A 23,671-nucleotide genomic window follows, 5' to 3' on the forward strand; every position below is an offset into this window, starting at 1 on the left:
AACATTCTAGATCACCTGTACTCCACACACAGAGACGTGTACAAAGCTCTCCCTCGCCCTCCATTTGGTAAATCCGACCACAACTCTATCCTCCTGATTCCTGCTTACAAGCAAAAATTAAAGCAGGAAGCACCAGTGAATCGGTCTTTAAAAAAATGGTCAGATGAAGCAGATGCTAAACTACAGGACTGTTTTGCTATCACAGACTGGAACATGTTCCGGGATTCTTCCGATGACATTGAGGAATACACCACATCAGTCACTGGCTTTATCAATAAGTGCATTGAGGACGTCCCCCCCACAGTGACTGTATATACATACCCCAACCAGAAGCCATGGATTACAGGCAACATTCGCACTGAGCTAAAGGGTAGAGCTGCCGCTTTCAAGGTGCGGAACTCTAACCCGGAAGCTTACAAGAAATCCAGCTATGCCCTGCAACGAACCATCAAACAGGCAAAGCGTCAATACAGGGATAAGATTGAATCATACTACACCGGCTCTGACGCTCGTCTGATGTTTTGCAAACTATTACAGACTACAAAGGGAAGCACAGCCGCGAGCTGCCCAGTGACACGAGCCTACCAGACGAGCTAAATCACTTCTATGCTCGCTTCGAGGCAAGCATCACTGAGGCATGCATGAGAGCATCAGCTGTTCCGGACGACTGTGTGATCACGCTCTCCATAGCCGACATGAGTAAGACCTTTAAACAGGTCAACATTCACAAGGCTGCGGGGCCAGGTGGATTACCATGACGTGTGCTCCGGGCATGTGCTGACCAACTGGCAGGTGTCTTCACTGACATTTTCAACATGTCCCTGATTGAGTCTGAAATACCAACATGTTTCAAGCAGACCACCATAGTCCCTGTGCCCAAGAACACAAAGGCGACCTGCCTAAATGACTACAGACCCATAGCACTCACGTCCGTAGCCATGACGTGCTTTGAAAGGCTGGTAATGGCTCACATCAACACCATTATCCTAGAAACCCTTGACCCACTCCAATTTGCATACCGCCCAAACAGATCCACATATGATGCAATCTCTATTGCACTCCACACTGTCCTTTCCCACCTGGACAAAAGGAACACCTATGTGAGAATGCTATTCATTGACTACAGCTCAGCATTCAGTACCCTCAAAGCTCATCACTAAGCTAAGGAACCTGGGACTAAACACCTCTCTCTGAAACTGGATCCTGGACTTCCTGACGGGTCGTCCCCAGGTGGTGAGGGTAGGTAGTAACACATCTGCCACGCTGATCCTCAACACTGGAGCTCCACAGGGGTGCGTGCTCAGTCCCCTCCTGTACTCCCTGTTCACCCACGACTGCATGGCCAGGCACGACTCCAACACCATTAAGTTTGCTGACGACACAACAGTGGTAGGCCTGATCAACGACGAGACAGCCTATAGGGAGGAGGTCAGAGACCTGGCCGGGTGGTGCCAGAATAACAACCTATCCCTCAACGTAACCAAGACTAAGGAGAGGATTGTGGACTACAGGAAAGGGAGCACCGAGCACGTCCGCATTCTCATCGACGGGGCTGTAGTGGAGCAGGTTGAGAGCTTCAAATTCCTTGGTGTCCACATCAACAACAAACTAAAATGGTCCAAACACACCAAGACAGTTGTGAAGAGGGCACGACAAAGCCTATTCCCCCTCAGGATACTAAAAATATTTGGCATGGGTCCTGAGATCCTCAAAAGGTTGTATAGTTGCAACATCGAGAGCATCCTGACCGGTTGCATCACTGCCTGGTACGGCAATTGCTCGGCCTCCGACCACAAGGCACTTCAAAGGGTAGTGCGTACGGCCCAGTGCATGGCAAGCAGTACTGGAGTGCCATGTCTAGGACAAAAAGGCTTCTCAACAGTTTTTACCCCCAAGCCATAAGACTCCTGAACAGGTAACCAAATGGTTACACGGACTATTTGCATTGTGTGCCCCCCCAACCCCCCATCCCCTCTTTTACGCTGCTGCTACTCTCTGTTTATCTTATATGCATAGTCACTTTAACTATACATTCATGTACATACTACCTCAATTGGCCCGACCAACCAGTGCTCCCGCACATTGGCTAACCGGGCTATCTGCATTGTGGTCCACCACCTGCCAACCCCTCTTTTTACGCTACTGCTACTCTCTGTTCATCATATTTGCAAAGTCACTTTAACCATACCCATACATGTACATGTAACTCAATAAGCCTGACTAACCGGTGTCTGTATATAGCCTTGCTACTCTTATTTTCCAAATGTCTTTTTACTGTTTTATTTCTTTACTTACCTACACACACACACACACACACACACCTTTTTTTTGCACTATTGGTTAGAGCCTATAAGTAAGCATTTCACTGAAAGGTCTACACCTGTTGTATTCGGCGCACGTGACAAATAAACTTTGATTTGAAAAGTACTGCAAAAAAAACTACAGACCCTTTTTTTTTTTCCGAAATACTAGGGTGTGCTGACTTTTACCAACTCTCTCTCAGAATGATCTTCAACCTAACCGGTCAGGCTTCAAGACGGGTCACTCAACCGAGACTGCTGTCCTCTGTGTCACGGAGGCACTCCGTACTGCCAAAGCTGACTCTCTCTTCTCTGTTCTCATCCTCCTAGATGTATCCGCTGCCAATTAGATCCTTTTCTCCACCCTCTCAGGGCTGGGCGTCTCAAGCTTTGCACACTCTTGGATTGCATCCTACCTTGCAGGCTGCTCCTACCAGATAATGTGGAGAGGATCTGTGTCTGCAGCATGTACCCTCACTACTGGTGTCCCTCCGGGCTCAGTTCTAGGTCCTCTTCTCTCTCTACACTAAGTCACTCGGCTCTGTCATGTCCTCACATAGTCTCTCCTATCATTGCTATGCGGATGACTCTCAACTACTTTTCTACTCCCCTCCCCCCCTTTCTGACACCCAGGTGGCGACACGCATCTCTCCGTCGTGCCTGCAAATATCTCTGCCCACCACCTCAAGCTCAACCTTGACAAGACTGAGCTGCTCTTCCTCCTGGAGAAAGCCTGCCCTCTCTATGACCTCTCCATCATGGTGACTACTCCAGTGTCCACTTCCCAGAGTGCAAAGAACATTGGTGTGACCCTGGACAACATCCTGACATTCTCTGCAAACATCAAAGCAGTGACTTGCTCCTGAAGTTTCATACTCTACAACATCTCCTATCGCACATAGGAAGCGGTGCAGGTCCTAATCCAGGCATTTGTCATCTCCTGCCTGGACTACTGCAACTTGTTGTTGACTGGGCTCCCTGCTTGTGTCATCAAACCCCTGCAACTTACCCAAAATGCCGCGGCCCGACTGGTGTTCAACCTTCCCAAGTTCTCCCATGTCACCCCGCTCCTCCGCATACTCCACTGGCTTCCAGTTGAAGCTTGCATCCACTACAACACCATGGTACTTGCCTAAGGAGCAGTGAGAGGAACTTCCCCTCCCTACCTTCAGGCTATGCTCAAACCCTACACTCCAACCCGAGTACTCTGTTCTGTAATTTCTGGTCTCTCTTACCCATACAGGAGGGCAGCTCCTACTCAGCCCAGTCAAAGCCCCAATGGTGGAACCAGCTGAAGCCAGGCCGGCAGAGTCCCTGCAAATCTTCTGAAAACATCCCCCCCCCCCCAGGACTGACTTTACTGATAGCTAATTTAAAGCCAGCAGCATGCCACCCTGCATCCCACTGCTGGCTTGCTTCAAGCTAAGCAGGGTTGGTCCTGGTCAGTCCCTGGATGGGAGACCAGATGCTGCTGGAAGTGGTGTTGGAGGGCCAGTAGGAGGCACCATTTTCCTCTGGTCTAAAAACATATCCCAATGCCCCAGGGCAGTGATTGGGGACATTGCCCTGTGTAGGGTGCTGTCTTTCGGATGGGACGTTAAACGGGTGTTCTGACTCTCTGTGGTCACTAAAGATCTCATGGCACTTATTGTAGGAGTAGGGGTGTTAATCCCGTTGTCCTGGCTAAATTCCCAATCTGGCCTTCACACCATGTTGGCCACCTAATCATTCCCAGTTTACAGAAAAATATAAACGCAACATGTAAAGTGTTAGTCCCAAGTTTGACGAGCAAAACTAAAAGATCCCAGAAATGTTCCATAAGCAAAAGTGTTCTCTCATTGTGTGCACAAATTTGTTTACATCCCTGTTAGTGAGCATTTCTCGCTTGCCAAGATAATCAAGCCACCTAACAGGTGTGGCATATCAAGAAGCTGATTAAACAGCATTTTCATCCCCCCCCCCTCTCCCCTGTAACTATTCCCCAGGTTGTTGCTGTAAATGTGTTCTCAGTCAACTTACCTGGTAAAATAAGGCTTTAAATAAAATAATTTGAGGAAAAATGATCTTAAGATGAATGCACTGTAAATTGCTCTGGATAAGATTGTCTGCTAAATTACTAAAATGTAATGTGGTGGCCCAATGCCATATTCAAGCACTTTGTGTTTCCTTTATTTTGGCAGTTACCTATACATGTGGCTGTCAATCATGTCAACATGTACAGAGTTGGATGCTGGCCAACCATTTTCACCAGCTATATGCACAGTAGGAAAGTCAAATGTTCTGTCCCCCATCGTCTATTCGTTGTAAGGAATGATTTGCCTGGTTATCAAGTCAAGATTCCCCCTTGGAGCTTTAAGTAATACTTTTCTATAACTTTCATGTTGAAGTCTTCAAAATTGATTTATGGTTAACTTGTAATAGAGAAAGATGTCTGACAAATGAATACCTTGTAAAACAAATGTAAATTTCTCCATTTTCAAAGGCCATGCCCTCGTATATCTTTTACTGCGCTCACACTAACGTCTGAGGCCGCCGCGATCTTCGCCCATTTTCATGTTTTACTTGCCCATCCAGACAGCTTTTCCATGCGGTAACACCGCTCCTTCTGAGCAGACTGTAAATCAAGAAGGAAAGGTTTCAGCATTGGATTTTTATAAGAAAAGCCTCACATTTTCAGGTGTCTGTCTAGGGAAAATGTATTCGGTCATTATCAGTATTATTTAGCCCAACTGAGGCGGGCGAGCTGCTGCCAGCTATTCGGAGTAATCCTCTGTGAGTGGGCCAGCTTTTACAGGGCCCTGAATAATCACCACGACATACTGTAACCTCCACTATTAAATAGTTGGAATCAGCTGATAGAGCCATCCCGAAACATGAAGCATCTTTGTGTGTCCTGTGTATAGGCCTACAATATTGTACATTGTAGTTCCATACCACGCCAGGAACACCTGAAGTCAAAGGTCGCTGCTCTCCATGCTCCAGTCACCCAAACATGCCTCGTTTTAAAGCCTGTTTTCCATGGAGGATTTGGGCATCCGTTGGCGTGACTTCATTCTCGACAGTGGCGGGGGAATGAGAACCCGAGCTGTAAAGATTGATAATGACTGCAGTAGCGGGGCCCTCGCTGTAAGCTCAGTCGTATACCTTCTCCCAAAGCTTAACCACTCCTATGCCCTGGCAGCTCAAGCCCCACTTGGCACTGCCTCAACCTGGCCTCATTTTCCTGCTCCTCCACCCAACTGGCCTGAGGGCACCACCGGGGCAAGCCCATGTAACTCCAGAGGAGAGGGTTACTAAAATGAAGGGACCCCTTGTTCCCCACAGTGTTAACGTGGCACTGAGCAGATGGCTCTGCGAGTGCATATTCTGTCTTTACCTGGACAATGGAGCTACAGACTAGTACAAGGCTGACATACACGGGCTGTTTCATTAAATAGTACCCGCAAAACACCAGTCTCAACGTCAACAATGAAGAAGCGACTCCAGGATGCTGGCCTTCTAGGCAGAGTTCCTCTGTCCAGTGTCCTTATGCCCATCTTAATCTTTTATTTTTATTGGCCAGTCTGAGATATGGCTTTTTTTTGCAACTCTGCCTAGAAGGCCAGCATCCCGGAGTCGTCTCTTCACTGTTGACATTGAGACTGGTGTTTTGCGGGTACTATTTAATGAAACTGTCAGTTGAGGACTTGTGAGGCGTCTGGTTCTCAAACTAGACATTCTAATGTACTTGTCCTCTTGCTCAGTTGTGCGCCGGGGCCTCCCACTCTTTCTATTCTGGATAGTACCAGTTTGCGCTGTTCTGTGAAGGGAGTAGTACACAGCATTGTACGAGATCTTCAGTTTCTTGGCAATTTCTCGCATGGAATAGCCTTAATTTCTCAGAACAAGAATAGACTGACAAGTTTTTCAGAAGAAAGTTATTGGTTTCTGGCCATTTTGAGCCGGTAATCGAACCAACAAATGCTGATGCTCCAACTAGTCTAACGAAGGCCAGTTGTATTGCTTCTTTAATCAGGACAACAGTTTTTTGCTGTGTAAAAGGGTTTTCTAATGACCAATTAGCCTTTTTAAAAGGATAAACTTGGATTGGCTAACACAACGTGCCATTGAAACACACGAGTGATGGTTGCTGATAATGGGCCTCTGTACGCCTATGTAGCTATTTCATAGAAAAAAGCAAAGTCTACACTGTGTTTCTGATCAATTTGATGTTATTTTAATGGACAAAAAATGTCATTTTCTTTCAAAAACATGGACATTTCTAAGTGACCCCAAACTTTTGAACGGGTGTGTGTTTTAAGCTCCCGTCCCCGCAGGAGGTCTTTTGGTAGGCCGTCATTGTAAATAAGAATTTGTTCTTAACTGACTTGCCTAGTTAAATAAAAAAATCTGCAAATAAAGTAGCTTAAGTTTCAGATGAGGCATAAGGAAGGTCGTTGGTATATAAACTCAGCAAAAAAAGAAACGTTCCTTTTTCAGGACCCTGTCTTTCAAAGATAATTCGTAAAAATCCAAATAACTTCACAGATCTTCATTCTAAAGGGTTTAAACACTGTTTCCCATGCTTGTTCAATGAACCATAAACAATTAATGAACATGCACCTGTGGAACAGTCATTAAGACACTAACATCTTAAAGACGGTAGGCAATTAAGGTCACAGTTACGAAAACTTAGGACACTAAGGAGGCCTTTCTACTGACTGAAAAACACCAAAAGAAAGATGCCCAGGGTCCCTCATCAGTGTGAACGTGCCTTAGGCATGCTGCAAGGAGGCATGAGGACGGCAGATAAATAAATTACAATGTCCGTACTGGGAGACGCCTAAGACGGCGCTACAGGGAGACAGGACGGACAGCTGATCATCCTCGCAGTGGCAGACCACGTTTAACAACACCTGCACAGGATTGGTACATCTGAACATCACACCTGCAGGACAGGTACAGGATGGCAACGACAACTGCCCGAGTTACACCAGGAACGCACAATCCCTCTATCAGTGCTCAGACTGTCCGTGAGAGGCTGGACTGAGGGCTTGTAGGCCTGTTGTAAGGCAGGTCCTCACCAGACCGGCAACAATGTCGCCTATGGGCACAAACCCACTGTCGCTGGACCAGACAGAACTGGCAAAAAGTGCTCTTCACTGACGAGTCACAGTTTTGTCTCACCAAGGGGGATGGTCGGATTCGAGTTTATCGTCAAAGGAATGAGCGTTACACCGAGGCCTGTACTCTGGCGCGGGATCGATTTGGAGGTGGAGGGTCCGTCATGGTCTGGGGCGGTGTGTCACAGCATCATCGGACGGAACTTGTTGTCATTGCAGGCAATCTCAACACTGTGTGTTACAGGGAAGACATCCCCCTCCCTCATGTGGTACCCTTCCTGCAGGCTCATCCTGACATGACCCTCTAGCATGGCAATGCCACCACGCACAAAACAAGCAGTATGGCTGATTTCCTGAAAGACAGGAATGTCAATGTTCTGCCATGGCCAGCAAAGAGCCCGGATCTCAATCCCATTGAGCACGTCTGGGACCTGTTGGATTGGAGGGTGAGGGCTAGGGCCATTCCCCCCAGAAATGTCCGGGAACTTACAGGTTCCTTGGTGGAAGAGTGGGGTAACATCTCACAGCAAGAACTGGCAAATCTGGTGCAGTCCATGAGGAGGAGATGCACTGCAGTACTTAATGCAGCTGGTGGCCACACCAGATACTGACTGTTACTTTTGATTTTGACCCCCCCCCCCCCCTCTTTGTTCAGGGACACATTATTCAATTTCTGTTAGCCACATGTCTGTGGAACTTGTTCAGTTTATGTATCAGTTGTTGAGTCTTATGTTCATACAAATATTTAGGAACAAGTTTGCTGAAAATAAACGCAGTTGGCAGTGAGAGGACGTTTCTTTTTTTGCTGAGTTTATTAAGTGAAGAAGTGGCCCAAGGCCGCTGCCCTGCAGTATTCCACAGTTTAAAGCATGAGGGGAAGAAAATGTGGAAGCCCTTAAACTGATTTTTAATAAATGAGATCACTTTTTTAAAATGAATCCAAAAACACCAGAGATTGCAGCATGTATGTTACTGTGGAGAATTGAACAGAGCAGAGGTTAAGGGACTCATACTTGTCTTTTAGGCCTTGTTGTAATTGTTCTAAGTAAGAGTTCTACTCCTGTCTTATCACGCCTGCTCCAAATTGACCTATTTTCAATGCGTGTCTCATCACACCTGAAATGTGAAATTGGGCATGTTGAACCGGTAAAACTAGGTCCTCATCTATTGAGTTCTCAAACCGCTTCCAGGTTACCGTTTTTCAAGCTGCTGAGTTTGTATGGAAGATTCCTCGAGGCGACCTCTGATTTCATTCTTGTCATAGCCTATTGAGTTCTGTGTTTTACTCCCCTAGTCTATTACAATGCATTCATTATCTAAACCCCCTGAGTATTATTAGTGTCCTTGGTGTACCTAATACAGTACTGTATGTAAGTATGAGTGCTGTACCTGTGTATTTATGTAAGGATAGTTTACTCCACCTTCTGGACACACTCAGTGAGTGGCCACAAAGATCCCCTACTCTCAACCTAGTCCAGCACTATAAACTGGCTCCAACAGCTCAAGGAAAAGGTTATTTATATTTCAGGAGGGGAAAGTGTGTGTGCGTGCGCTTGATGTGGAAAATGTGACCAAATTTGAGGAACTCAAGCAAAGCAGTAGCATTGGGACTGTTTACCCAAAATAATGTTAATACCAACGTAGGTCCTTGCTCTGCAGCTGGCTAACCCATGTCCCTCCATCCTCCTTCCCCTCTCTTTCGCCCATCTAGATTGATGCCATTCACCGGAAGGAAAGCATGAGGGCTATGACAGAGACTTTCTATGCTGCTATTTTTGGATATGATGAGGTAAGACCCGGCTTTGACCATTAGGGTTATCTTTGCCTCAGCTGTGGCAGATAGTATAAAACACAACACACACTGGAAATGATGACTGGGAATGGAAGGGCCCCAGAGACCAAGCCTGCTTGGGAACAGATCAGCAGCTAGCATGTCGTGGTGCTGTTCTAGGCCTGACTGGCGCAACAGTCCTGCAGGAGCCACTGTGTTCGGTCTGGTCCAGTCCTCAGTGCTATTTGACAACAGTGAAGACGACAACCATGATTCACCTCCTCTGTGTTGTTGCATTTGAAGGGAATCCTTTCGGACGATGGGGTGCTGGCGGCCGCCCTGTGGAGGAACATGTTCAACCGCCAGTGCGAGGACCCCAAGCAGCTGGAGCTCATGGTGGAGTACGTCCGTAAACAGGTGAGAAAGGAAGATGACCCTCCATATCACCACAGATGGGATACGAGGAACCTAGTCCTCAGTGGTTCCCCAAATAAAGAAAACCAATGTTTTTGGCCTCAGTTTTCAGCCTGCACCCAAAAAGAATCTTCCCCGACTTCAGGTTTGGAAAGACCTGAGGGACGTGGGGACCCCCAGACGTTTCACAATTTTGTTGTAGCCCTGAACTAGTTCACCTAATTCACCTATTCAAGGGTTTGATGATTAGTTGACAAGTTAAATCAGGTGTGCTAGTTCTGGAATAGTTCAAATACATGGAATGGCTGGGATTCCTGAGGAAATATTTGAAAAGGGCACTCTGGAGAGCCTAGTTTATATTCATTTTAGTTATTTAAACTGAATGTTTAAATAACTAAAAATAATGAAAACTAGGCTCTCCAGAGTGGAATTTGAAGACAATTGTTCACAAAAAAAGATTAACATTTCGTCATGTTAAAACTGACACTGGCATGTTCCACACCTTATGCCAGGTTCGGCAATTTACCTGTCTAACATCAGCTCGCTTGTGCTGAGGTGGGAGGGATGTAAATATAGGTGTGTCCTTAAAAACATGAGCCAAAAGCAGGTTTATGGGGAACGCGATTGGTTATGGCATTTATTTTGACAGCAGAGAGGCACACAGTACTGTAGCCTTATGTAGGCTTACATCACTAATGTCAACAGATATTCCAAATCTTTTTATTTACATTTGATATTATTTTGCACAGCTTCTGTGAAAAGTTTGGACTTATGTGCAATGCACATTTCATGAAGCGTGTCAGTGACTGTAGGAAGCCTGTTTCGGAACATCAAGTTATTTTAATATAAATGTTTTCTTTTTAATTTTGTCCAAAAATGCATCTTCCACTTTCCTCTGTTGGACCTAACTGTTAAATATCAGGAATTCCATAACAAAATCACTACTGGCTATATCAACAGAAATTGTGGGATATTTATTTATTTATTTATTTATTTATTTGGGAGCTGTTATGGTGAGTGGACATTCCCCCTTCAGGTCCTGTGAAAAGTTTGGATGTCCGTAAGACACTCCATAGTCTACATTGTCTTAGGCCTAATATTATATGCTCACGGGCAGCAATTATTCTGGCTGTAACTGTATTTTGACACAGCCTATTTTAAAACAAGTTGTTTTATTAGAATTTACAGTAGGCTTATATCAGTGCAAAATTGTGAATGCTATGTTTCCATATTGAAGCCATGCAATGTTCAACATATTTAGCAAATATGGGATAGGCCTACATTTTATTTTGTTTCTGTAGGCTATTTAACAAACTAGGCTATAACAGACTAAGATTCTAATTGGAGTTGATGATAACGCAATCAGGGTTGGGTAGGTTACTTTCGAAATGTAATCCGTGACAGTTGCCATGGAAAATACTGATATCTTCCCAGCCCTAGTTACTATACAAAAATATAAATGCAACATGTTGTGTTGGTCCCATGTTCCATCAACTGAAATAAAAGATCCCAGAAATTTCCCATGCGCACAAAAAGCTTATTTCTGTCAGATTTTGTGCAGAAACTTGTTTACATCCCTGTTGGTGAGCATTTTTCCTTTGCCAAGATAATCCATCCACCTGACAGGTGTGGCATAGAAGAAGCTGATTTAAACAGTGTGATCTTTACACAGGTGCACCTTGTGTTGGGGACAATAAAAGGCCACTCTAAAATGTGCAGTTTTGTCACACAACATCATTCCACAGATGTCTCAAGTTTTGAGGGAGCATGCAATTGGAATGCTGACTGCAGGAATGTCCACCAGAGCTGTTGCCAGATCATTTTATGTTAATTTCTCTACCACAAGTCACCTCCAACCTCATTTTAGAGAATTTGGAAGTATGTCCAACTGGCCTCAACTGCAGATCATGTGTAACCACGCCAGCCCAGGACCTCCACACCTGGCTTCTTCACCTGCGGGATGGTCTGAGATGAGCCACCTGGACAGCTGATAACTGGGTTTGCACAACCAAAGAATAACTGCTCAAACTGTCAGAAACCATCTCAGGGAACCTAATCTGCGTGCTCGTCGTCCTCACCAGGGTCTTGACCTGACTGCAGTTTGGCGTTGTAACCAACTTCAGTGGGAAAATTCTCACCTTGGATGGCCACTGGCATGCTGGAGAAGTGTGCTTGCTCTTCATGGATGAATCCTGGTTTCAACTGTACCGGCAGGTGGCAGACAGCCATGGCGTCGTGTGGGCGAGCAGTTTGGTGTGCCCCATGGTGGTGGGGTTATGGTATGGGCAGGCATAAGCTACAGACAATGAACACAATTGCAATTTAATCAATGGCAAATTGAATGCACAGATACCGTGTTGAGATCCTGAGGCTCATTGTCGTGCCATTCATCCACCACCATCACCTCCTGTTTCAGCATGATAATGCATGGCCCAAGGATCTGTACACAATTCCTGGAAGCTGAAAATGTCCCAGTTCTTCCATGACCTGCATTGATTATGTTTGGGATGCTCTGAATCAGCGTGTACGACAGCGTGTTCCAGTTCCCGCCAGTACCCAGAAACTTCGCACAGCCATTAGTGAGACAATATTCCACAGGCCACAATCAACCGCCTGATCAACTCTATGAGAAGGAGATGTATCAAGCTGCATGAGGCAAATAGTGGTCACACCCGACACTGGTTATTTTAAAAAAAAATGTTAAGGTGTCTGTGACCAACAGTCATGTGAAATCCATAGATTAGGGCCTAATGAATTTATATAAATTGACAGATTTTCCTTATTAACTGTAACTCAATAAAATCTGTGAAATTGTTGCATTTGTTTTTGTTCAGTGTCATTTATTTAACTATTATGATAAGTAATGTCATTATCGTTAGTAGGTTTAGTGTTCAGTGGTTCCTCCTTTAAAAGTTGCAAGCTTATGCCATGGGACTTAGAGGTAATTTGTGGTTTAGTACGGTACCCTGTATCACCACTTCATTGCTCCAGACCAGCGCAAGGGGGAGTTAGTAGGACCCAAAAGCATAATCGGTGCTCTAACAATGAATGGGCTACATAAACCTAAATAGAAACTGATAATTGTGCACGACTTCAGTATTACTTACTAAAACTGTTGTTACACTCAGGTTTTTATTTTATTTTGTTAGGATTATTATTATTTTGCTCTTACTGTAGGCCACTCTGACCTGTCACGTTGTACAGCGCCTGAGTGGCACAAAGGTCTAAGACACCATAGCAGTGCAAGATGTGTTGCTACAGATGCTGGTTCAATACCCATGTCGGCCTCGACTGGGAGACCCAGGAGATGACAAGGTTTTTTTCCCTCTAAAAACAAATTAGTAACAATGTCTCACCCCATGTTCAAGAATGGCCTTTTTCTCGCTCATGTTACATTATTTGAAAACAAAATAATCTCAAATATTTAAGGGCATTGCACTAATAATGGCGTTGACTAGGGAAATGTTCTTAGTGTCAGTCTGCAGGTTCAAACTAAAACAATGTAACTAATAATGGCATCTTTATGCTTTCATTAATAAAATAATGATAAAAATACTCTTTCGAAATGCAGATGTTGATTTAGTTATGGATCCATAATGAATTACTATGGGAATAAATATCACTGAATTACAGAAATATCCTCCAATCCTCTATATGTAATTATTGGCGGAGAGTCACATCATATTTTTCGATATACTGTAGGCCTACCGTAGGCGACATGAGTCTCACTGGTGTTGAGTAATGTGCTGTTACAAGTGGTGTAGGTCTTATTTAATTAAAGAGCATATTGAAGTTAGTAGCAATAGGATTTGAAGCAAAAGCCTACAACTATTTTAGCACAGTTTTGCACTGCTCTGAGACAAGCATGGGGGCTGGTCTTGATAAATCAATGAGATTTTTATTTTCACTTAATCTCCGTTTGGGTATTGGTTAGACTAGAATAAAAAAATGTGGGTTCAGAAATGTTATGCTCTTTGTGTAATCTTTTATTTAACTAGGCAAGTCAGTTAAACAAATTCTAATTTACAAGGACAGCCTACTACTTCCTTCCCGTCGGGGAATTGAACACCGGTCTCCCGCGTGCCCTGCCCACACGACATGGGGAATCTTTGGCTAAATAGCTCAGTGCTGTACTGCCGACCGTCACGTTGTACAGCGCCATATATTTTTTATACACACACACACACACACACACACACACACACACTCAGCAAAAAAAGAAACGTCATCTCACTGTCAACTGCGTTTATTTTCAGCAAACTTAACATGTGTAAATATTTGTATGAACATGACAATACTCAACAACTGAGACAAACTGAACAAGTTCCACAGACATTTGACTAATAGAAATGGAATAATGTGTCCCTGAACAAAGGGGGGGTCAAAATCAAAAGTAACAGTCAGTATCTGGTGTGGCCACCAACTGCATTAAGTACTGCAGTGCATCTCCTCCTCATAGACTGCACCAGATTTGCCAGTTCTTGCTGTGAGATATTACCCCACTCATCCACCAAGGCACCTGCAAGTTCCCGGACATTTCTGGGGGTAATGGTCCTAGCCCTCACCCTCCGATCCAACAGGTCCCAGACGTGCTCAATGCGACTGAGATCCGGGCTCTTTGCTGGCCATGGCAGAACATGGACATTCCTGTCTTTCAGGAAATCACACACAGAATGAGCAGTATGGCTGGTGGCATTGTCATGCTGGAGGGTCATGTCAGGATGAGCCTACAGGAAGGGTACCACATGAGGGAGGAGGATGTCTTCCCTGTAATGCACAGCATTGAGATTGCCTGCAATGACAACAAGCTCAGTCTGATGATGCTGTGACACACTGCCCCAGACCATGACGGACCCTCCACCTCTAAAATCGATCTCGCTCCAGAGTACAGGCCAAGTCTATATTATGGCAAGAACACCTCAAATAAGCAAATAGAAACTATCATTGACTGACCATGTCTAAAAGTAATCTGGAAACATGTCAAATGCAGTCGCAAAAACTATCAAGCGCTATGATGAAACTGGCTCTCATGAAGACTGCCACAGGAAAGGAAGACCCAGAGTCACATCTGCTGCAGAGGATAAGTTCAGTTACCAGCCTCAGAAATTGCAGCCCAAATAAATGCTTCACAGAGTTCAAGTAACAGACACATCTCAACATCAACTGTTAAAGAGGAGATTGCGTGAATCAGGCCTTCATGGTCGAATTGCTGCAAAGAAACCACTACTAAAAGGACACCAATATGAAGAAGAGACTTGCTTGCGCCAAGAAACATGAGCAATGGACATTAGACCGGTGGAAATCTGTCCTTTGATCTGATGAGTCCAAATTTGAGATTTTTGGTTCCAACCGCCGTTTCTTTGTGAGACGCAGAGTAGGTGAACGGATGATCTCCGCATGTGTGGTTCCCACCGTGAAGTATGGAGGACGTGGTGCAGGGGTGCTTTGCTGGTGACACTGTCTGATTTTATTTAGAATTCAAGGCACACTTAACCAGCATGTCTACCACAGCATTCTGCAGCGATACGCCATCCCATCTGGTTTGCGCTTAGTCCCACTATATAATTTGTTTCTCAACAGGACAATGACCCAAAACACACCTCCATGCTGTGTAAGGGCTATTTGACCAAGGAGAGTGATGGAGTACTGCATCAGACGACCTGGCCTCAAATCACCCAACCTCAACCCAATTGAGATGGTTTGGGATGAGTTGGACTGCAGAGTGAAGGAAAATCAGCCAACAAGTACTCAGCATATGTGGGAACTCCTTCAAGACTGTTGGGAAAGCATTCCAGGTGAAGCTGGTTAAGAGAATGCCAAGTGTGTGCAAAGGGTGGCTACTTTGAAGAATCTCACATTTCTTGTTATTTCATAGTTTTGAAGTATTAAATATTATTCTACAATGTAGAAAATAGTAAAAGTGAAGAAAAACCCTTGACTGGTACTATAGCTGATTTGGTTAAAACATATAGCATGTCTCTATATATGGGGAAAAAACATATTTAAAATGTTCAATCGATTGGTCGAGAGAACAGACAAGTCTCTGTTGACCAAGATTTATTTTTTTTGTCGGGCATCCCTAGTGGCAACTTGGAGACACCATGTTAGACCTCACTCAAACCTTTTTTCCTATCTTGCACCTACTCCAAAATGTTATTTTCAGATTTCGTTATTGACAAATGCTGTGGAAACTACAGTAAATGTAAAATACAGTGGTGTAACATAAGTTAAAAAAATACTTTGAAGTTCTACTTAAATTGTGTTTTGGGGTATCTACAGTACTATTTATATTTTTGACAACTTTTACCCTTCTACGTTCCTAAAGAAAATGAACTTTTTATTCCCATACATTTTCCCTGGCACCCATTTTCCCTGACACATTTCGAATGCTTAGCAAGACAGGGAAAATGTCCAATTCACGCACTTATCAAAGAACGCAGTCATCACTACTGCCTTTGATGCTTCATTTGTAAATGATGTCTGAGTGTTGGAGTGTGCCCCTAGCTACCTGTGAATAAAACAAATCAGTGTTGCTTAAGATAAGGAATTTGTAATTATTTCTAGCATTTTTTATGCTTAAGTATATTTAAAACCCAATACTTTTACTCAAGTAGTATTTTACTGGGTGACTTTTACTTGTCATTTTCTTTTAAGATATCTTTATTTTACTTGGGTACTTTTTCCACCACTGGTAAAATGCACAAAATCAAGTCTGTTTGGATTCAAGTCTTGTCAGGTGAGCTTTTGTCCTCACCTTTTGATCTAACAATCTCCTAAATGTTCTCTTTCAATTGCTACTATGGTCATACATAATGCTTTTTATAGTTATTCTGTTAGAAACATTACATTTGACCATATCCATATAGGCCTATTTCTACGAGTGTAAAGGGTTAAAGGTGTCAGATTTACAGTCAAACTAAATCAAGCGTTTGACTGTTTCCTCAACCCAAGCCGGCATGGCGACAGTGAAACTGATGTTAGTACGAAAACATGTGAAAGTGACGTTGGGAACATGTGACTGCGGTGACGGCCACTCCACTGGCACCCCCCCTTGGTCCTGTAGTCCTGAGTTATTGGTGTGTACGTTGTCCAGGGCCTGACCCACTCCTGCCTGCTTGCATTAAAGGTGTCCTCGCATCACTGCACACAGAGACAGGGCCCTGCCCTAGGGCCATGCCACAGGTTGCAGTTAGCTAGCCTACATTACAGGCACTGCCAGGAATTTATGAGACAAGGGGGGGACATTTCAAGAGGGGGAAAAAAGATACTGTTTCTCTGAGCTCGCAGGGATTTCAAGAGCGTAGTCGAGCTCTTGAAAGGTAGAGGAAATGAGAGACTGGGAGAAAAGGCAGTGCAAAGAAAACAGGTTTGTTAATCAAGTGGGCCAGAGCTGTTAAATCACAGGTGCAGCACATAAAACCTGGCCATGCCTGATGACAGACAAGAGGAGAGGTAATCGCAGGCCCTCGGCCCCTTCCCCAGCGACGAAGTCACGTACAATGGTGGCTCACTGCACTGGCATTGCCACTGCATCGTTACACACACTAGTTACTTTCATCAAATGCTCCTTCCATGAGCTCAAGCCACTTAATTAAAGATGCGATATGTAACTTTTTGGGTGTAAGTTCTGTGTATGTGCGATTTCTATACTTCCCATTTAAGTTTTATTTTTGCGTCTTTTACTTTCAGTTTGAAAATAAAATATTTCTGGTTATTGAAAAGGTATTTCATAGCGGTTTGGATGGGGGAAATTAGGTAAAATCATGAAGTCAGTGATCTTCAGGTCAGAAAGTCGGAGCTCTAGAAAGAGGCCAGTGATTCCGAGTTGGATGACCCTACAAATGTACTTTTCCCAGTCAGAGCTCGTTAATGGTATGCTAATTACAGGAAATAGCTTACGGTTGTGAGTGTGACGAAATAAAAGCAGGGCATTCTACCTGAGAATTGTTGTACTTGGACTGTCTCGTTTGCCTATAGTTATCATTTGACTTTTGTGCAGGTCATGTTGTTCTTCACATTATCGTCTCTGGTAAACACACACTATATCAAATAAAATCAAAGTTTATTTGTCACATGCACAGGATACAGAAGGTGTAAACGGTTCAGTGAAATGGTTACTTGCATAGTGGAGTCATTTTTTTAGACATGTTGCTAGCTAGCTTAACAATTAGCCATAATACCAACTCATAACATTAGTACCATGCATGAATCTGTAGGTAGCTAAAGCTAACCAACTAGGTTCAATGTTAGCTAGCAATGCAAATGTATTTCTGAGATAGAAATAATATTACTACACAGATCATACACAACATTAGCTAGCTAGCTAACAGTATGCTTTAACTGGCACTGAAAACAATTTTCTGACAAAATTTGAAACATATATCTGAAAATGTAGCTTGCTAAACTCTTACCCGTATACATGGATGAACGCTTCTCCTTCTGTCATGGATGGCATAGTTGCTGTTAGTTTGAAGATGTAATCCGGAGACAGGTGTTTTATACAACAGCCTTCTGACTCTTTTCAACTCCCTCGGTTGAAAAATTATTCCGTGACAACATGCCGTTTCTTCCCCATCACTGTCATCAGAAGACTCTACAATGTCTGGTTCACTTAAAATGTCAGGGATTTCCTCATCTGATTCATTTGCAGTGTCCGAGAGAGTCAGCATGGCACGATTGTCCTACAGAAAGTAATCATCACAACATTTTTCCCTCTGATCTTGACTTTGTCGATAACACGTAAAATTCAGGGCAGCAACATTGAGAGCAGTAGCAACACTTTTGCAGTTCTTCAAATCTTTCTAAAGCTGTGGTAGAAAGGATTATCGACATACTGAGCAGCTCATGTTATAGACTGACGCGTGGTACACCAATCTGAACTCATCTCTCTCGGCATGTCCAGGCCATCCATTATCTCAGCCAATCATGTCCAGCGGGAAGATTCTTGCCATTTTTCGTGGCTAAACCATCTAGGCTTGTAATTTAACAATTGTATTTGTATTTACAGATGGCATACTAGTTTGTTATTAAGGCACATGAAAGTTCACATGTTCCGGAAGACATTTCTGCAAAAAAAACATATTTTGATTAAAATAATAAAATGCCTCTCCTGTGAAGTAGTGACGTGCGACATATGCCTAGCTTCTTGAAACGGGTCACAATTTACAGCACTTGAGTTTTCGTCCAACACAAAATACTATGTTGAGAAAAATACTTGAGTAGGTTGCTTTGGTTTGGTTCACCATTTCAATGTTGCACAAACTATCATTGACTATTCAGTACATAATAAAAATATGAAGCATCAGTTTGCCTCTGTAATGATGTCCTTGTGCCAGTCTTAATGGTGCTTTCTTTATCTGTGCTTGTTCCACACAGATGCAGTTTATCGATGCTCTGGACGGGGAGGACCTCCTACTGACTGGGGAGGTCAATTGGCGCCCCCTTCTGGAGGATAATGCACAGAGCATCCTGAAGGTCCCCACGCCCACCTACAACGACGCTGGGCTCTAAGACGCCCACCCCCATCACCCTGCTCCACCTCCTTCTCTACCCATACTCCTATGTGTCCAGAAACACTGTACTCTAGGCAGGATAGCCATGCAGGGACTCTCACACCTGATCTACACAACATACACCCTCTCTCTCCCTTCACCTCCCATACCCACCCTCCAAAACAACCCCCTAACCAGTGTCCCATCAACCAACCAACTGACTGGCAGGGAATACCATCCACCGCCATTTCCTATAAGTTTTGAGAGTAAGAAGATGCCCGCTTGTTGCACTTCATTTAAAAAATGATACAGAAATCCTTTCTAGTTAACTATTTTTTTCTGATGCCATAATATTTATAAGCGTTCTTTTATAGCCTTTGCGGTTACATGCCCCGCTGTCTAAGTTTTTCTGGTGCAGCGGTTCCGTCTTCCAGTGCTCTCAGAACGTTATGGGAAACATATACATGTTGCCTGGCGAGTCATCAATGTATAAAATGGGACTTTTGCCCTAATTGAAATAAGTCTCAAAGGAACCTTTGTTTTTCTTTTTGTTTGTATGAATCCTCCTTCAAAATAAATCTGTAAACCAGTAATGAAATGCCTGATGAATGTAGCCCAGTTTTGCATAACAGGTGTGCTAGTTGATACATGTTTGTCAGTTGCTCTCAGCCAATTGCTTTAGGTCTTTGACAGTGAATGGAGGCTTCTCCATGGAAACGGTGGTGTTGGGTTTCCCTCTGACTGACAGATCACTGTCTCATTGGTCCACAAGGGGCTCTGGGAGAGGGAAAGAGTCTACTGGGGGCTGTGTGTGTGAGAACAGGTCTAAAAGGTGTTTAAGAAAGGGATGTTTTGTGCTCTGGTCTGGAGAAGAGACATCGATAGACTCCTCTCAGGAATAACAGTTGTCCAATTGCAAATGAATTACAGAGGCCCCACCATGAGGCCCTTTTTTTGTTAAATTCATCTGAAAGAATTTGAAATGTACAGCTCCAGAAAATATGTACCGTTTCCTTTTTTACACCTTTGGTTTGGAATTGGGTATGTGTGTGAGTGTCTGGCCATCCGTGTGGCTGTTCAGCTAACTGTCTGTGACTGAGGGAGGGAGTGGGCCCTTTTAGGTCCCACCTCCTGCATTTGTTTTAGGGCTTCTCTCAGTTCTCTCATTCAGTGAAATCACCCCATCCATACAGTCTTTCACCTATGCTTCGAACACTCATATGGGAGATGTATGTCACATTTCCCATGAAAGTTTAGAAAACGCATCTAATGAAAGACAACATTCCAAAACTAACGATGGGGGCATAAACATGCTATTGGTCATTTTATGATGCTTGGAAGTGATATAAACAAAGATGGAGTCACCATTGTTCACTTAAGCCACAGGTCTATATAAAAAGGACTTTATATACGGTTGTTAGTGGTTAGTACTACATAGTCATATGATCCTGTTTGGTGTACCTTTCTAGGCCATGTCTATTTGCTCTGCGGGCAGCCAGGCGCTGACCTATGCTGCTAACACAGAGAGATCATGTGCAGGTTTACAGCACGGTGGTTTTAGAGCAGTCATCAGGACAGCAGTAAAACTAACGCAGTCTTCCTGTGTGAAATTATCCTTCAGGTCTGTCACCTGGTGTTTACTTACTACACCATGACCCACACAGCCTGCTCACATGACCAGGCAGGATTCAGTGTGCCACTTCTGTTGTTACGTCTTCCAGTACTGTGACCCTTTTGCGTTCAGATCATTGTCACCCCATTTCCTCTACTTGTTTGTGTTCAGATCAGTCACCCCATTTCCTCTACTTGTTTGTGTTCAGATCAGTCACCCCATTTCCTCTACTTGTTTGTGTTCAGATCGGTGCTCCACCTTTGGTACAAAGATTATTTTGTGATCTGAATAGTGCTGCGGTAATCTTATCAAAGATGACCTTTGAGTTTTCTTGACCTTGTGATTCAACCAGGAAAAACTCAGGCTCTAACCAACACCACTATATTTCCAGTTTGGGTAAAAGTTGAGGGAAGCCTTAGTGAATATTCCCAGTGAATTGTTGGATGAGAGTTATTCTCCTGTTGTGAAACAAATGTGGTATTTGCCCATAGTTGAAGTAAAGTAGTCTCATCTATGTCTCAGAGATATACAGTGTAACGCCCAACCTTCCCCCAAACTATATTTAACAACCTACCCAAAATATTAAATCTCAAACAGACTTTAAACAGGAAATGGCAAACTCAAGTCGGCTTAGTCAGTGTTCCCATGGTACTAAACTGTAAATGTCCCGAGGCCTAGACCAGAGAGTGACAAACAGCGTCTTGGAAAAGGTTGACGTTAAGCTGTTGAGAGCAATGTTGTCAGGCTGCAATTTATTACCATGAGCTGGATGGAGGCCCTGGCACCGCACCAGGGAGTCAACTGGTTCAAACACTGCACTGTTTTTTCCTATTTGTTTTCTTCATGAGAGTCCTGGAGGAGCACTCACCCTCCTGCTGTGTTAAGGGAGTGTTTAGTGCATGCATATGGGTGGAGGAGGTTTGACGTCACAAACCCAGTAGTATCACGGCTAAGCTCGCTTCAGGTGACATGCATAATCTCTAGGTGTAAGCAGTACTGTCAGTAACTTGAATGCAGAACTTGTTTCCTCCCTAAGGAGATAATGTGGTATGTTGATTTAGCTTAGCTCGGAAAACATGAGGGTTGTGGCCCACGTTGATTTCAGAGAAATTGTTTTAATTGGGATGTCATATAATCAATCAAAAATGACACTCCAAAGTGCTCAGTGAAAATCTGAGATGGCCCTTCCAATTTTAATTTACTTATGCTCTCAATTTTGCAGGGATAAACATCTGTATGGCCTTTCCATTGTATTAATGAAATTAGGTCATTTTAAGCATTTGTACTCTTAAGTCTCTACCCGGTACAGCCAGAAGAGGACTGGCCACCCATCGGAGCCTGGTTCCTCTAGGTTTTTTCCTAGGTTCCTGCCTTCTTGGGAGTTTTCCCCTACAGCAACCTTTCAGTTACTGGCTACCCCTTGGCTACCTGCCGCCCCTCTTTGTGACAACTGCTAATGAAAAAAAGGCTTTATAAAATGTGTTGGATTGATTTGCCATAAATATATCATCTAGATATGTTAAGTTTGTAGACTGCCTCTGTCAATAAATACTTTTTTCCCCCTCACTGTATTTGATCCCCTGCTGATTTTGTACGTTTGCCCACTGACAAAGAAATTATCAGTCCATAATTTTAATGGTAGGTTTATTTGAACAAAAAAATCCAGAAAAACGCATGTCAAAAAATGTTATAAAATTATTAGCATTTTAATGAGGGAAATAAGTATTTGACCCCCTCTCAATCAGAAAGATTTCTGGCTCACAGGTGTCTTTTTTTATACAGGTAACAAGCTGAGATTAGGAGCACACTCTTAAAGGGAGTGCTCCTAATCTCAGCTTGTTACCTGTATAAAAGACACCTGTCCACAGAAGCAAGAAATCAGATTCCAAACTCTCCACCATGGCCAAGACCAAAGAGCTCTCCAAGGATGTCAGGGACAAGATAAACCTACACAAGGCTGGAATGGGCTACAAGACCATCGCCAAGCAGCTTGGTGAGAAGGTGACAACAGTTGGTGCGATTATTCGCAAATGGAAGAAACACAAAAGAACTGTGAATCTCCCTCGGCCTGGGGCTCCATGCAAGATCTCACCTCGTGGAGTTGCAATGATCATGAGAACTGTGAGGAATCAGCCCAGCACTACACGGGATGATCTTGTCAATGATCTCAAGGCAGCTGGGACCATAGTCACCAAGAAAACAATTGGTAACACACTACGCCATGAAGGACTGAAATCCTGCAGCACCCGCAAGGTCCCCCTGCTCAAGAAAGCACATATACATGCCCGTCTGAAGTTTGCCAATGAACATCTGATTCAAAGGACAACTGGGTGAATGTGTTGTGGTCAGATGAGACCAAAATGGAGGTCTTTGACATCAACTCAACTCGCCGTGTTTGGAGGAGGAGGAATGCTGCCTATGACCCCAAGAACACCATCCCCACCGTCAAGCATGGAGGTGGAAACATTACGCTTTCGGGGTGTTTTTCTGCTAAGGGGACAGGACAACTTCACCGCAACAAAGGGACGATGGACGGGGCCATGTACCGTCAAATCTTTGGTGAGAACCTCCTTCCCTCATCCAGGGCATTGAAAATGGGTCGTGGATGGGTATTCCAGCATGACAATGACCCTAAACACACGGCCAAGGCAATAAAGGAGTGGCTCAAGAAGAAGCACATTAAGGTCCTGGTGTGGCCTAGCCAGTCTCCAGACCTTAATCCCATAGAACATCTGTGGAGGGAGCTGAAGGTTCGAGTTGCTAAACGTCAGCCTCGAAACCTTTAATGACTTGAAGAAGATCTGCAAAGAGGAGTGGGACAAAATCCCTCCTGAGATGTGTGCAAACCTGGTGGCCAACTACAAGAAACATCTGACCTCTGTGATTGCCAACAAGGGTTTTGCCACCAAGTACTAAGTCATGTTTTGCAGAGGGGTCAAATACTTATTTCTCTCATTAAAATGCAAATAATTTTATAACAT

The 23,671-nt window shown here is 43.9% G+C and overlaps 1 protein-coding gene across 1 annotated transcript in view; it reads left to right on the forward strand.

The window, feature by feature from the left end:
• Nucleotides 1-22,259, forward strand: part of uqcc1 (ubiquinol-cytochrome c reductase complex assembly factor 1) — a 48,166-nt gene extending 25,907 nt beyond the window's left edge. The window contains exons 7-9 of the mRNA XM_029695083.1: nt 9,114-9,191; nt 9,477-9,590; nt 18,963-22,259. Of these exons, the coding sequence (XP_029550943.1) occupies nt 9,114-9,191; nt 9,477-9,590; nt 18,963-19,097 (327 nt within the window). The 3' untranslated portion in view covers nt 19,098-22,259. The remainder of the gene's footprint in view (nt 1-9,113; nt 9,192-9,476; nt 9,591-18,962) is intronic.
• Nucleotides 22,260-23,671: the final 1,412 nt, after the last annotated feature.

This window comes from Salmo trutta, chromosome 16 (assembly GCF_901001165.1).
Source record: "Salmo trutta chromosome 16, fSalTru1.1, whole genome shotgun sequence".
Taxonomy (NCBI): Eukaryota; Metazoa; Chordata; class Actinopteri; order Salmoniformes; family Salmonidae; genus Salmo; species Salmo trutta.